At 40.9% G+C, this 15,204-nt stretch overlaps 1 protein-coding gene and 1 long non-coding RNA gene across 3 annotated transcripts in view; one reads left to right on the plus strand and one right to left on the minus strand.

The window, feature by feature from the left end:
* LOC138692996 (uncharacterized) overlaps positions 1 to 15,204 on the minus strand; it is a 187,210-nt gene that overhangs the window by 108,948 nt on the left and 63,058 nt on the right. Inside the window, exon 3 of the long non-coding RNA XR_011330186.1 lies at positions 4,568 to 4,736. This is a non-coding gene — a long non-coding RNA (uncharacterized lncRNA). The remainder of the gene's footprint in view (positions 1 to 4,567; positions 4,737 to 15,204) is intronic.
* The window catches only part of LOC138692994 (LIM homeobox transcription factor 1-beta-like), a 154,899-nt gene that overhangs the window by 34,907 nt on the left and 104,788 nt on the right, over positions 1 to 15,204 (plus strand). The window contains exons 2-4 of one of the 2 annotated variants that reach the window (XM_069816477.1): positions 8,999 to 9,162; positions 9,973 to 10,037; positions 13,696 to 13,916. In XM_069816477.1, the coding sequence (XP_069672578.1) occupies positions 8,999 to 9,162; positions 9,973 to 10,037; positions 13,696 to 13,916 (450 nt within the window). Of the gene's footprint in view, positions 1 to 8,998; positions 9,228 to 9,972; positions 10,038 to 13,695; positions 13,917 to 15,204 lie in introns of both variants that reach the window. The other variant, XM_069816478.1, reaches the window with a different exon arrangement.

Here is a 15,204-nt window from a genome sequence, read left to right on the forward strand (position 1 = left end):
TTTTAAGTGCTTACGGTAAAAGGTTGAAATTAACAATGTGTGATTATGACATTGATATGCAAATTAAGTAAAAATTCCAACTCTCTACCTAAAAAAATTGTGGATTTTAGAAATTTCAGTTGCGTATCGCCTTAAATCCGAAACCCCAATAAAATTTGTCTTTTGGTACGAAAATGTATCAGAGCAGATAATTTACTTCCCTAGTTGTGATGCTCGATGATGTCTTATACTTTTCTGGACTAGATGTACGAGTTTGCTAATGCTGAAACAATCATGCCTACGAAATTCAAACGCCGCAATCAGAATAAGTGATAGGCCTACTCAAAACTGAATCTTCCACGAACAATAAATCATGTTTAGACACCCAACCCTTAAACTACATGAATATTGTTTGGAGTTAACACAATTGGCACATTGATTGACCGACTGAATTGACGATGAATGGATCTTTGCATTTAGGCCGTTTTAGGCCCATTACACGTCCTTCCGCAATGAATGTCTACGTCCGACGGATGGCACGGATGGAATTCGTGAATCCTACGCTGACAGGCGGGCCATCATTCCCGGGCCCTGCAGGTAAGGTCCCATCATCTACTGACGAGCCCAGACTCCCAAGCTCTTGGAACCGGAATCCCGTACTACCTCCAGACATCACCTTAGCCTATTTTTTACTATTAAGTTACAGATGATAGAGTATTGATGGAATTAACGAGGGAAACGGGACTCCCCCGAGAAAAACTCTACGAAACGTCTGTTTTGTGCACCACAAATTACCGACAATCGAACCCGGACCGCCTGGATGGAAGACCAGCGCTGCACTGTAGCCACAGACACGGCAAATTGGCACATAGTATAGGTAGCCAGATGCATCATTATCAGTATCTGAATTTAGATATTTCGTGAGTATTGCAGCCTTAAACTTGAAGAACTTGAGATATATGAATTAAACAACAAAATAGAAGAATATAGAAATACATGGATGTCTCACATTTCAAGGATGCAGGAGGACAGGATACCATATAAGTTTTGGAAATATAAACCTCGGGGAAGAAGAGATATTGGAAGACCAGCGAAAAGATGGATGGACCAATTTCAGTAGCTGCTACAGGAATCAATTTCCTAATGCATGAAGGATGATGATGATGATGATGATGATGCAGCCTTAAACAAGTATAGGCGTATCTTTCCTGTAGTGAATATAATTTGTATTTATCTACACTGTAATAAAATATGAAGCTCACATCGTGTTGACACGCTGGGTCCATTTACCTTCGAACACAAGACCGCTATTGCGCCGTGAGATTTGTGACGTGCAAAGCGCCTTTGGAGCAGGTTTTCCTCGAGTGCTGCTTGTATTTCTGCCATAACTCCTCTTCTTTCAGTAAATGCACTGGATTCAAACTGCCGAAATTCGATAGGACTACGGATGAGAATGAAACTGAAACAAGGGCTAGACCCAAAAAACTTTGGGATCTCTCCGTCTGGATGGATAACGACCCATCGTAATGAGACAAACTCTGCACTTGAGTCTTTGCACCACACTTCTAATAAAATAGTCAAGCAACGAAAAAGATGAAGAGGCACAAGCACTGCAGTCAGTCAGCTGGAATATAAAGCCAAGGAATGTGACGCCAAGCGAATTAATCACGGAAAATATGGAGGATGGAATCGTCAATAATTTCATGTAAGTTTTTCAGGAAAATTCTATGAAAGTTTTCGTACCGGATTAGCTACGTAAATTAAATTATTTTCACCTAGAGATGATTACGAGAACTTGGCAGTATTTTATACATTTATTAGGCTTATGTATAGTGAGAGTAAAAATGTACGGAATTCTTAACTGTTTATATAGGCTTGCAAACATCGTTGAAAATAAAGTAATATTGTTACAGTATATACAGGATGATTCACGAGGAAAGGTAAAAAATTTAGAATGTGAATTCTGAAGTCATTCTGAGTCAAAAAGTTTATATGAATATAGGTCCGTTTTCGAACGGTTACGGAGATATGGCTCTTTGATTTCACAAAAACTTCTGAGATTCCATTGTACTAAGTCGCATTTAGAGACAGATAACGGACAAATTTAAAGTTTATATTCATGTATGCATACATACCTAATATTCTAGACGTCGGGGTCGATGTTTTCGCACATTTTCAAAGATACCTCCTTCTGCTTCAATGCACTGTTGCGCTCGGGCGTGAATCGCGCTCACCGCTCGGGAGAGTTGCTTGTGCTGTTCTTTATGCCGCATCCAAAATACGGCCGATTAGCGCCTCTCTCGTTTCCCCCTTCCTTTCCTATACCAAGTCTTTCATCCAACCGCATAGACAGTTAAGTATCCTTCTGTTCGGAAAGCGTCGTTCATATTCAGCGATGGCACGCAAGAAACTTCCATCGCACAAACCATAAACATACACAATATCGGCGTATTCTGTAGTCGAAAATAATTTATAAGGCATCTTGAAAAACACAACTTAACACTTCCGATAACTGAACCTGTGTAACTGCTGTACTGAGGTAGTTGACTGAACTGCTGTGAATTGATGATAGTGTAGGCTATTTGTGTTTTCTCCGGGTTCTGTGTCATTACATCAGACAAGGGCAGGCGATTGGACATTGTAATGCCCCACCACCCGGTTTGTTTCTCTTATCTACATCCCTGACAATGCAGATTCCAATGTTACGTCATTCTTTGCGAACATGACCTTGTCTCACGTCAGCAGCATATGGTAACGTCTGATTCACATTGGGGCAAGACGTTTTACGAAAAAAAAATGCATCTAGCTCCGCCATCGTTCGAAAAAGGACCTATGTTCATATGAACTTTTTCACTCAAAATGGCATAAGGTATCGTATCCTAAATTTTTTACCTTTCCTCGTGAATCACCCTATATATATATATATATATATATATATATATATATATATATATATATATATATATATATATATACACGAGGGTCATTTCATAAATAATGCACAGGTTAGCAGAACTGTGAAGTGGATGATGCAACATCAATGAAAATTACGTCAGTTACAGTTGAAGGATTGAAGAAGAAGCACATGTGTTCGTTTCGTCCATAGCAAACTGTGTTTAGGTAACGAGAGCTAGAAATGGGGCCTACACATGTTTCGGATACTGTAACGATTGAAGATTAAAGATCGAATCTTTATGTAGCAAAACCTCACAGAAATCCACAGCGCAGCGGAGTCTGTGGTGAGCTTACAGTGGACCTTCTCGTTGAGTTACTCGTTTTCATGTCAAAGTAGACGACGATGCAAGACCAGAAAGGCCGAAAACGTCAACAAATTGACAAAGAGTGAAACTTGTGGCAGATGCTTTTCAAGAATATCGACGAGCGACGTGTGAGGAACTTTCAGAAGCTACGAGGATTTCACCAAATTCAGTATTTCGTATTTTGACAAAGAATTTGAAGAGAAAAATTTCTGCGCGATGGGTCTCTCACTCTTGACTGCTGAACAGAAGCAGAAACGCCTGGACATTACGAAGTTCACCACAAACTGTGGAAGTGTGGGTTTCTATGGGGGGTTTTGCCACGTAAAGATTCGATCTTTGGTCTTCAATCGTCGCAGTGCCCGAGACACGTGTAGACTCCATTTCTAGCTCTCGTTACCTAAACATAGAGTATGCTATAGACGAAACGAACACGTGCTTCTTCCTCAATCCTTCAAGTGCAAATGATGCAATTTTCATTAGTGTTTCATCATCCACTTCGCAGTTTTGCCAACCTGTGCATTATTTGTGATGTGATCTTCATACATTGAGCTATATAGTGTGTGAAAAATCAATATTTTTAAATGCCGTTCTGTATAAGTTTTGCATATAATTGGAATCTGCATTAAATGTTGTGCATGAGAAGGGGAATTTTATAAACTGTAACAATTAAAACCGATATATTTTTTTAATTTATTACCTGAGCATTTTTTATGTTTACATGACAATTACTTAGCAAATTTTTACATATATCCCTCCACAAAAACAGTACAATCTTGACGAACGATTCTCGGAATGAAAATCATTTCCAATAAATTGGTCTAATGTGAAAATTGTCCATAGCCTTACTCACAGTCATAGAATTGATCTTCTACATCTCATACATAATAATTCTTTCCTCAAGGTATTTAGCACGTTTAATATTTAAATGTACACAGGGGAAAATGTCCGTCACCGTGTCTATAATACTGTACGCGCATCTTCCTTCTTAGCGGGAGCATGTCGATACAACCCGTAAGTTACCATTATTAGAAAAATAAATGTATTATATTCAAGATATCACTAGTGTGCTCCTTTTACTTTCTTGCATTGGTTACGATGTTCATCAAAAGTTCAAGTTCTTTATTTTATTATCACGATTATGCTAAGATTCTGATCAAGCGGAGAGCTACGAATATTTGATACTGAGTAAACAAAAGCCCTTTAAGATTACGAGTTTAACTATTATTTCACACAAACATCCAAACGCACATAATCACACAATTGCCAACAACATAAACATTCCAAGCATTTATAGGGATTCTAGGAATTCCCTGTCATATTATATTTACCCCGATACATCCTGCAATTAAAGTGCCCAGTAGGGAGAAATCCAGAGAGTTGAGTCAGGTAATCTAGTCGGCCGCTCAATGTGTCCTCTACTTCCGATCCATTTACCCGAAAACAGTGGTTCACGAAACCTCTTACTTCTCTTCCAAAATGCGCAGAAGCACCATCTTCCTGAAACAAAATGTTCTTCTGAAGAACTCCTTGAAACAACTGTCTACAAGATGGCATAACATATCACACTTCAAATTTCATACTATGAAAAATGGATCATTTTCGTTGTCACCCGCTAAACTTGGTGGCTCTCTTAAGTAGTTCACTTAAGTGTGACAAATACGTTTACGACAGAGGATGCCAATCCTTCAGCAATTAAGATTTTCTTCACTACCAGGCCTTATGTCACCTGAAGACATTGTTCGTAACGAAAGACATGTATAATTCTATACACGTATAATGAACTTTTCTGAAATATTGCGTCTGAAACCAGATTACATACATCATTGCACGTTATAACAACATTTAGAGACAGAATTAATGCCAAAAAGTTGACACATGCTTTCTCAATAAACAATATGCACTGTAGGTAAGGAATATCAGCAAATAGTGCTAATATAAGACTATTACACAAATTATATATAATGCACAAAACTATCTCCGTCGTTTCTTGAATAAAAATAAAAATTCTAATACCTGATACGCAATAATACCAGAGCTACTGCCGTCTGATAACGATGCAACACTTCACAGATATCCGAGCTACTGAATTATGATTACCAGGGCCTATTCTGACGATGTAGCTCTTCATAGATTAGTTTGAGGTGATATTATTAGCTCTTGATTCATTCTTTCATCATAACTGTCATGCTTTCATACTGAACGGCACACTTCCTCAAGTAAATCATTTCATGAATAGTCTCGAAATTGTTATCTTTAGGAAAATCTTTTATTGTTTAGGTTAATGTATAGGACCTATTTTTAAGTTAAGCTAGTCAGGGTCATTCTCTCAAGTCATCACCGATTGCAATGGTTTTCAGAGCACGTCTTGCAATCAAGGATATACTGCTGAAATCTGCCACCGCAGCGTTATTACCAGTACAAAAATACTTCTAATGTAAATATGATCTATGCCGAGCTTACATTTCAACACAGCTATCTTCTCAATAAATTATTTTCTTTCACGAATTCGACATGGTCTAGCAGGGATTCGAAGACGGATGTTAGGGTATAAAATCGATGCATGTTTTTTCTGAATATGAACATCGTCCATACAGTGAAGATCAAAGTGTCCTTTAATCCTCTTTCTTGGTGTTTTAGCTCGAGGTTTTCAATAAGCGTGCTCTCCTTTCTCTTGTGATCCCGAACATCAAAAGATCTGTGCGAACTTCAATCTACTGCACATCATTCATCAAACGGCGGCAACTACATTACAACAAAGTCTGCAGGACGAAATATGGACAGTGCAGTAGTAACAGCATACAAGGAGCGAGTTGATTAAGCCGAAAGTAATTAGTCTACCGTTTAATGACGACACGGGAGGAAGGTTAATTCGACGTGTCGCACCCCTCCTCTTTCTGTTGGGAGCTCTGGACCAATTAAGTTGCTGGGGTAATTAACAAGATGACGTCACACGAACCATTGGTCTATAATGTGGATTCTACTCACAGCTACAGCAGAAGCTTTGAATAGTAATTGGTGATGTGACGTCTGTGACGCAATTACCTTCACAAAGTACAGAATTATGGGTCGAGAAGAGAACCCTGATATTAAGTTCAAAAGTTGGTGAAACTGCATTTGAATTCCTCAAGCAGTATAATGAGCAGCGTGTGGTTCAACGGCCAAGGATTCGTAAGCTTCAGATATGTTCACTCTCTAGAGGGCCCTTGCTGTTTCTTGCCTTGTCACATATCATTGTCGCAACAATGCAACGGCACAAGCTGCAATAGAATTTCGGCCATGTTTTCCACAAGACCTCATTTCAATTTATACATAACTAAACCTAAGGTCCCGTGATCTAGCTTATTCCGAATAATTGCGGGATTATAACATTCAAATTTGTCGACGAAAAATTTTTGTGGGAAGCAAATAAGAAATAATATGTATATAATAATATTGCACGAAATGGAAATATAAAAATTGGAAATTTATCCTCTGAAGAAGTAGAAAAATTCAAATATCTTGGAGCAATAGTAACAAATATGACACTCGGGAAGAAATTAAACGCAGAATAAATATGGGAAATGCCTGTTATTATTCGGTTAAGAAGCTTTTGTCATCGAGTCTGCTCTCTAAAAAGCTGAAAGTTAGAATTTATAAAACAGTTATATTACCAGTTGTTTTGTATGGTGATGAAACTTGGATTCCCACTTTGAGAGAGGAAGAGACATTAAGGATGTTTGAGAACAAGGTGCTTAGGAAAATATTTGGGGCTAAGAGGGATGAAGTTACAGGAGAATGGAGAAAGTTACACAACGCAGAACTGCACGCATTGTATCCTTCATCCGACGTAATTAGGAACATAAAACCCAGACGTCTGAGATGAATAGGGCATGTAGCACGTATGGGCGAATCCAGAAATGCATAAAGAGTGTTAGTTTGGAGGCCAGAGGGAAAAAGACCTTAGGGGTGGCCGAGACATAGATAGGAGGATAATATTAAAACGGATTTGAGGGAGGTGGTATATGATTGTAGAGAGTAGATTAATCTTCCTCAGGATAGGGACTGATGGCGGGCTTATGTGAGGGCGGCAATGAACCTCCGGGTTTCATAAGCAGCAGCAGCAGTAATAGTAGTAGTAGTAGTAGTAGTAGTAGTAGTAGTAGTAGTAGTAGTAGTAGTAGTAGTAGTAGTAGTATTCAATCGTAGACACTTCCCATAAACATCAGAGTCAGAATACTCAGTCAGAGATGCGAACACCCACCTCCTTGGTCAGTTTTAGACGTTATAAGGCTCTCCTACTACGACAGAGAAGCTTTATAGAGATAAAAGAAGAAATAGTGATTATAATATAATATTTTGTAACAGAATGTAGAGAAATGAAGATTTTAAAATGCATGATTTAAATAGTAAAAGCGTGTAGTCCAATACAGAGAAATATTATTACATCGTATGCACCGAATATAATTACTATCAAAAAAAGTTTCTATGATGTTTATTTATAAACCCCCATCAGAAAAGAAGTTCAGAAATATGCATGAAAATACGATCTAACATTAAAAGCAAGATGTACTGTATGTACCGTATAAAGGGTCACAACAGAAAAGAGTAGACACAATCCCCTGTGTTAAGCTAACTACATGGCATTAGCCTATTTTTGTGGTATGTACCAAAAAATTGAGGAAAGACACTAAAGTAGACAAAAACAAAAACGCAGAGTATGATAAAAACACAGGAAATGACATACGAATGGCTGAAGGAACCTGATACCGGAAAAGGCATAAAGGAAATGTAAGAAGACGTACAGTACGATACAGAAACTGACAATTATGTGGAAAAGGAGATTCAATTCTTGTATTACTCTTGGTTTTCACGGTAACTTTTGAAATACTTCCAAGGCCTACTCAACTGATTATTGAGATTATTTTCCGGGACGTCACGCTGGCTTGCTAGGAGTGGGATGGTTATGCCACTGCAGGTGTGGTTTTGCAGCGAGAGGCCCGTTGTTGCTAGAAGGCACTGTTTCTTTTCAACATGAAGTCGACGTTGAGTAATCTCTACAGTTGAAAGCCTCGTTAAATAAAATAATACACTAATGTCGTTAGAGCTTTCCTCTTTGCTTGGAAGCAAATTCTATTATCTTATAATTTATTCAGATAAATGTTAAACGTGCGGTATTATTTATCTGAAGGAACTGCAATGAAACAAGAAGGAAATGGGACGCGAGCAATCAAAAGTTACGTATGGGAATGTAAAGCTTTGAGGACGTATTCCAAGCCTATTGGCTACTTGTCTCACTCCGTTGTGCACAGTTTTTTTAATGGAATCCTAAATTGAACATAACCTAAGAGGTATCATATAAAGGGAAGCACTGTACTGGACTTCTTGCCATTTGTAGCTCGTCCTATTCTTTCCGCAGATGAATCCTGTCTCAGGAGGTAGGATCGGTATTAGTTTTAGCTGCTATTTTGATTTCTCTCTCTACTGTCTTATTACATTATTCAATTTCAAAAGTTACTGATGTCATTAAAGTATCAGGATAAATTATTTTAAAACTTGCATGACGCTCTTCCTTGTTAAAGACAAAATTTTGCCATTAATTATTTATTCACGCCCTTCTCTTGATTTATCTGTGCACATAATTCCTATTAATGAATCAGCTCGATCTGAAGCGGCAGCATTTCCGTCTATAAATTAATTTCTGAGTTCTGACCATTTAACCAGCGAGTACTGCTGTTGATTCATAAATCTTGAATTATTTGCTATTGTCTGTCTGCACTCAGAGGCGGGTACTGGAGCCGGAGGCGGGAGTGCCACTGCAACCATCAAGTGCGAAAAGACGCACGAGGTGTGCGAGGGCTGCGGGCAGAAGATCCACGATCGCTTCCTCATGAGAGTGGCGGAGGCGAGCTGGCACGAGCATTGCCTGGCCTGCAGCGAGTGCGGGGTGCTACTCAGCCACTCCTGCTACTGCCGCAACGCCAAGCTGTACTGCAAGGCCGACTACGACAGGTGAGGAAATACATTTACAGTGCGGGTGCTACTCAGCCACTCCTGCTACTGCCACAACGCCAAGCTGTACTGCAAGGCAGACTACGACAGGTGAGGAAATACATTTACAGTGCAGGTGCTACTCAGCCACTCCTGCTACTGCCACAACGCCAAGCTGTACTGCAAGGCCGACTACGACAGGTGAGGAAATACATTTACAGTGCGGGTGCTACTCAGCCACTCCTGCTACAGCCGCAACGCCAAGCTGTACTGCAAGGCCGACTACGACAGGTGAGGAAATACATTTACAGTGCGGGTGCTACTCAGCCACTCCTGCTACTGCCGCAACGCCAAGCTGTACTGCAAGGCCGACTACGACAGGTGAGGAAATACATTTACAGTGCGGGTGCTACTCAGCCACTCCTGCTACTGCCACAACGCCAAGCTGTACTGCAAGGCAGACTACGACAGGTGAGGAAATACATTTACAGTGCAGGTGCTACTCAGCCACTCCTGCTACTGCCACAACGCCAAGCTGTACTGCAAGGCCGACTACGACAGGTGAGGAAATACATTTACAGTGCGGGTGCTACTCAGCCACTCCTGCTACAGCCGCAACGCCAAGCTGTACTGCAAGGCCGACTACGACAGGTGAGGAAATACATTTACAGTGCGGGTGCTACTCAGCCACTCCTGCTACTGCCACAACGCCAAGCTGTACTGCAAGGCAGACTACGACAGGTGAGGAAATACATTTACAGTGCAGGTGCTACTCAGCCACTCCTGCTACTGCCACAACGCCAAGCTGTACTGCAAGGCAGACTACGACAGGTGAGGAAATACATTTACAGTGCGGGTGCTACTCAGCCACTCCTGCTACTGCCACAACGCCAAGCTGTACTGCAAGGCCGACTACGACAGGTGAGGAAATACATTTACAGTGCGGGTGCTACTCAGCCACTCCTGCTACTGCCACAACGCCAAGCTGTACTGCAAGGCAGACTACGACAGGTGAGGAAATACATTTACAGTGCAGGTGCTACTCAGCCACTCCTGCTACTGCCACAACGCCAAGCTGTACTGCAAGGCAGACTACGACAGGTGAGGAAATACATTTACAGTGCGGGTGCTACTCAGCCACTCCTGCTACTGCCGCAACGCCAAGCTGTACTGCAAGGCCGACTACGACAGGTGAGGAAATACATTTACAGTGCGGGTGCTACTCAGCCACTCCTGCTACTGCCACAACGCCAAGCTGTACTGCAAGGCCGACTACGACAGGTGAGGAAATACATTTACAGTGCGGGTGCTACTCAGCCACTCCTGCTACTGCCACAACGCCAAGCTGTACTGCAAGGCCGACTACGACAGGTGAGGAAATACATTTACAGTGCGGGTGCTACTCAGCCACTCCTGCTACAGCCGCAACGCCAAGCTGTATTGCAAGGCCGACTACGACAGGTGAGGAAATACATTTACAGTGCGGGTGCTACTCAGCCACTCCTGCTACTGCCACAACGCCAAGCTGTACTGCAAGGCAGACTACGACAGGTGAGGAAATACATTTACAGTGCGGGTGCTACTCAGCCACTCCTGCTACAGCCGCAACGCCAAGCTGTATTGCAAGGCCGACTACGACAGGTGAGGAAATACATTTACAGTGCGGGTGCTACTCAGCCACTCCTGCTACAGCCGCAACGCCAAGCTGTACTGCAAGGCCGACTACGACAGGTGAGGAAATACATTTACAGTGCGGGTGCTACTCAGCCACTCCTGCTACTGCCACAACGCCAAGCTGTACTGCAAGGCAGACTACGACAGGTGAGGAAATACATTTACAGTGCGGGTGCTACTCAGCCACTCCTGCTACTGCCACAACGCCAAGCTGTACTGCAAGGCAGACTACGACAGGTGAGGAAATACATTTACAGTGCGGGTGCTACTCAGCCACTCCTGCTACTGCCGCAACGCCAAGCTGTACTGCAAGGCAGACTACGACAGGTGAGGAAATACATTTACAGTGCGGGTGCTACTCAGCCACTCCTGCTACTGCCGCAACGCCAAGCTGTACTGCAAGGCAGACTACGACAGGTGAGGAAATACATTTACAGTGCGGGTGCTACTCAGCCACTCCTGCTACTGCCACAACGCCAAGCTGTACTGCAAGGCAGACTACGACAGGTGAGGAAATACATTTACAGTGCGGGTGCTACTCAGCCACTCCTGCTACTGCCACAACGCCAAGCTGTACTGCAAGGCAGACTACGACAGGTGAGGAAATACATTTACAGTGCGGGTGCTACTCAGCCACTCCTGCTACAGCCGCAACGCCAAGCTGTACTGCAAGGCCGACTACGACAGGTGAGGAAATACATTTACAGTGTACAGTGAAATTATTCAAACTTCTGCTTTACAGGGAGCCTTACCTGAAAGACTAGATTTGCATAATATAAGTCACTGTGTACGTTAACAGAAAACCACAATTCCAAGTCACACAGAGATTGTGTGCACTCGATGTGGGTCTCTGGCGTTTCGTCAGCCCACGCGAGTTGTGCGGATATAAAGGGAAAAGTTGAGACGGTGTCGGGTGGAGTTCCCGGGTAGCTCAGTTGGAAAGAGAGCTGGTACGTTTAACCAGAGGTCCCGGGATCGATACCCGGCCCCGGAACAATTTTTTCCTTGGAATTATTCAAAACACCATTGTGATGGGCAAACAATAGGATTTGCCATTTGTTGCTTTTTTCACTTCCATAGTTAGGCCTACCACTTCGTTATCTATAACATGAATGATTTTATTAGCACTACTACAAGAATTTTGAAGTTTCAAACGAGTCATGGTTCTATCACTAAATTTAATGTTAAGATACAGCTGGTCCAATGTTTTTATTAAAGCAATAGGAGTCTCTCTCGAGGGCTAAGAAAATTTACAACAATTTGAGAGAGAGCTCATGTTCCATTCGTAATATGGGGATTTAACCAGGAGATATGAGAAAACCGGTTCTGTTGCTAATAAGAAGTCTGGAAGACCAAAGTGAAGAAATTTGAAAGACCAACGGTAACAAATGAACCTATATTATTATTATTATTATTATTATTATTATTATTATTATTATTATTATTATTATTATTGAATTAGTATTTTACTTGGTTATTTAACGACGCTGTATCAACTACGATGTTCTTTAGGATCGATGGGATTGATGATACCGAGATATTTCGCGAGATGAGGCCGAGGATTCGCTATAGATACCTGACATTTGCCTTACGGTTGGGGAAAACCTCGGAAAAAACTCAACTCCGGATCGGCAGGCAAGCGCCTTAGCCAACTGAGCTACACCGGTGGCTAATTAATAGATTACCAGGCATTTTCAAATGAGCCATAGCACAGTTCGGAGAATTTAAAAAAAAAAAAAAAAAAAAAAACCTTACAATTAGTCTGTACCCACATAAAGTGAAACAGCGTTCGAACTCAAAGAAAGTGACAAGCAGAAGCTAAAACATGATTTTGCTTCATTTGTGCTAGCAGAAATTCAACTTAATAATTGGCTGGACAAAGTTTCCTAGACAGACGAAGCACACTTGAGTTAACACACGTAATTATGGTACTAGAATCTGGTCTGAAAATGAACCTAGGTTTTAATTTTTTTAATTGCTTTATTTTACGACGCTTTATCAACTTGGTGGTTATATAGTGTCTGACTGAAATGAAGGTCATAATACAAGCGAAATGAGTCCAGGATCCAGTGTCGAAAGTTACCCAGCATTTGCTCTTAATGGGTTGAGGGCAATCCCCAGAAAAAACTTCAACCAGGTAACTTGTCCCAACCAGGATTTGAATTCGGGCTAGCTTGCTTCACAACCAGACATCCCAGGTTTTAATACAATAAGGTGTTCATGATTTGAAAGCCACAGTATTGTGTGACTTCACTTCGGAATTCATATTTCTTCGAGGAAGATAACAGTGAAGCAATAGAGACTGCCAAGTTAAACATTATGCTACGGAACTTCTTTACCCCTAGACTGAGGAATCATGACCTGGAAAACATAATAAATTACTGGTACATGCAACGAGTTAGAAGTAACAGCTCGTTGGGTACATGACATCAGTAGGTACTTTCCAACAACATGACCTTCACGATCTCTAGACCTCAATGCGGTCGTGTGGGGTTCCCTTAAACAACGATTTTTCGTGGAACACCCAATACCATTACAGCAATAAATTGAAAGATACTACTATTGTCTCGCAAGAAACTGGGAATGCTTCAAGACACTACCTGCAAAATGCTGTGCATGGTGTTCGTCGAAGAGGAGAACGGCGGACATAGGCTTATTTCTAAATTTTGTAAAACCCCACTGTTTGTGCAACACGGTGATTTTTTTTCTACTTCTGGTATTATATTTTTAACGTTTTAAAGTCTGAAGTGACTTTTGCATGACCTTATGTACAGAAAATACGTAATTCTGCCAAGTCTTCTCTTGTGGGTTTCAGGAAGTTCGGCGTGAAGTGCTCGCGGTGTGGCGACAGGCTCCTGCCTCACGAGATGGTGATGCGGGCCCAGGCACACGTGTTCCACCTGCAGTGTTTCGTGTGCGTGGTGTGCTGCCAACCCCTGCAGAAGGGTGAGCAGTTCGTGCTGCGCAGTGGCCAGCTCTTCTGCAGACAGGACTTCGAAAAGGAGATGTACATGATGCAGCAAGCCAGTCCAGCAGGTAGCTATCACTTCCTTCTTGTGTAGTATGCACAAAGACACCGTTAAGATACCTGGCACACTTCGAGTTGGACAGGGAACGGAGATATTTGCACTTCCTGGTCAGGATTCAAATGTGGATTCGCTAGATTTGTATTTTGATTTACACCTGAATATATTATAACTGTATTGTCATTACCATTATTATAACCATCATTCATCAGCCACTTTAAGGTGTAGGCTGTCGATACATTAATACATCAGATTCTTAAAGATATATTTCCTCTTTTTGTAGACCTGTGAAAGTAGCGGTAACATTATTTTGGACCTTAAATTCTTCTCTTGTGTCCGTCGCCCTCAGTCTATTGATTGTCCATTACTGTGTTATCGTGTTGATTGAAATTACAATAATTCTAGTTCCTACGATAGTTATGAGCCCAAATTATATAGTCTCCATGTATCTTACAATTCGTGGCCTATTTTAACCTGAAAGTGTATTTAAGAGAATAAATATCACTCTGTTTGGAGTAGCAGGCAGGACTGCCAAAAGTTTCCAATAGGCCCTACACCATAAACGGCTACAAGAACATTACCGGTACTTCTATTCAGACATCTGGCAATTATATTACATTTTACTTCATCTGACAAAATTATGTGTTCGTTTTTTAATCGTAATCGGTAACTATTATTTATCTATGATATGCTCCTCAACATTAATCTGAATTAAAGATACACATCCTTACGAAAGTTGGCTTTAATTTTAGAAAAGCGGTTTCGGTTTCCGAAAGAAGAAACTAAGTCGACTGCTAATGCAATAAGGGTTGTAAAGACAGCATTCACTCTAGTGGACTAGCAGGGAGTATGATGCATACAATTAGAAGCTAAGTTTTAAAAATCATGATATTTCAATGGCATGATTTTAATCTGGCCTTAAGTCAAAATTACATAAATTCTTGCTTAACAGATTAATTACCGATTAATATCTGTTACTTATAATGAAACTAATATCTGTCAATTCTTGTTATTACCATTAATTTCCCTAAATAGAATACAAAACATCTAATGGCAAAATCTCATTACATTGATATTCTCATTAGAGCCTATACCAATATATTTTATATTTATATTTTGCTCCCTATAACATAGTTATAGTAAACTTGTATTATATTAGGCCTATTTCTCATCATTTTAACCAATTAGCTATCTCAACTTAATTATAATTCTTTACATACTGGTGTAGACTGAATTGAATTACATTAGCTCATAAATTAAGTTATTACTTTTTCTTATACGTTTCATCTTAATTTAAA

Source organism: Periplaneta americana, chromosome 17 (assembly GCF_040183065.1).
Source record: "Periplaneta americana isolate PAMFEO1 chromosome 17, P.americana_PAMFEO1_priV1, whole genome shotgun sequence".
Taxonomy (NCBI): Eukaryota; Metazoa; Arthropoda; class Insecta; order Blattodea; family Blattidae; genus Periplaneta; species Periplaneta americana.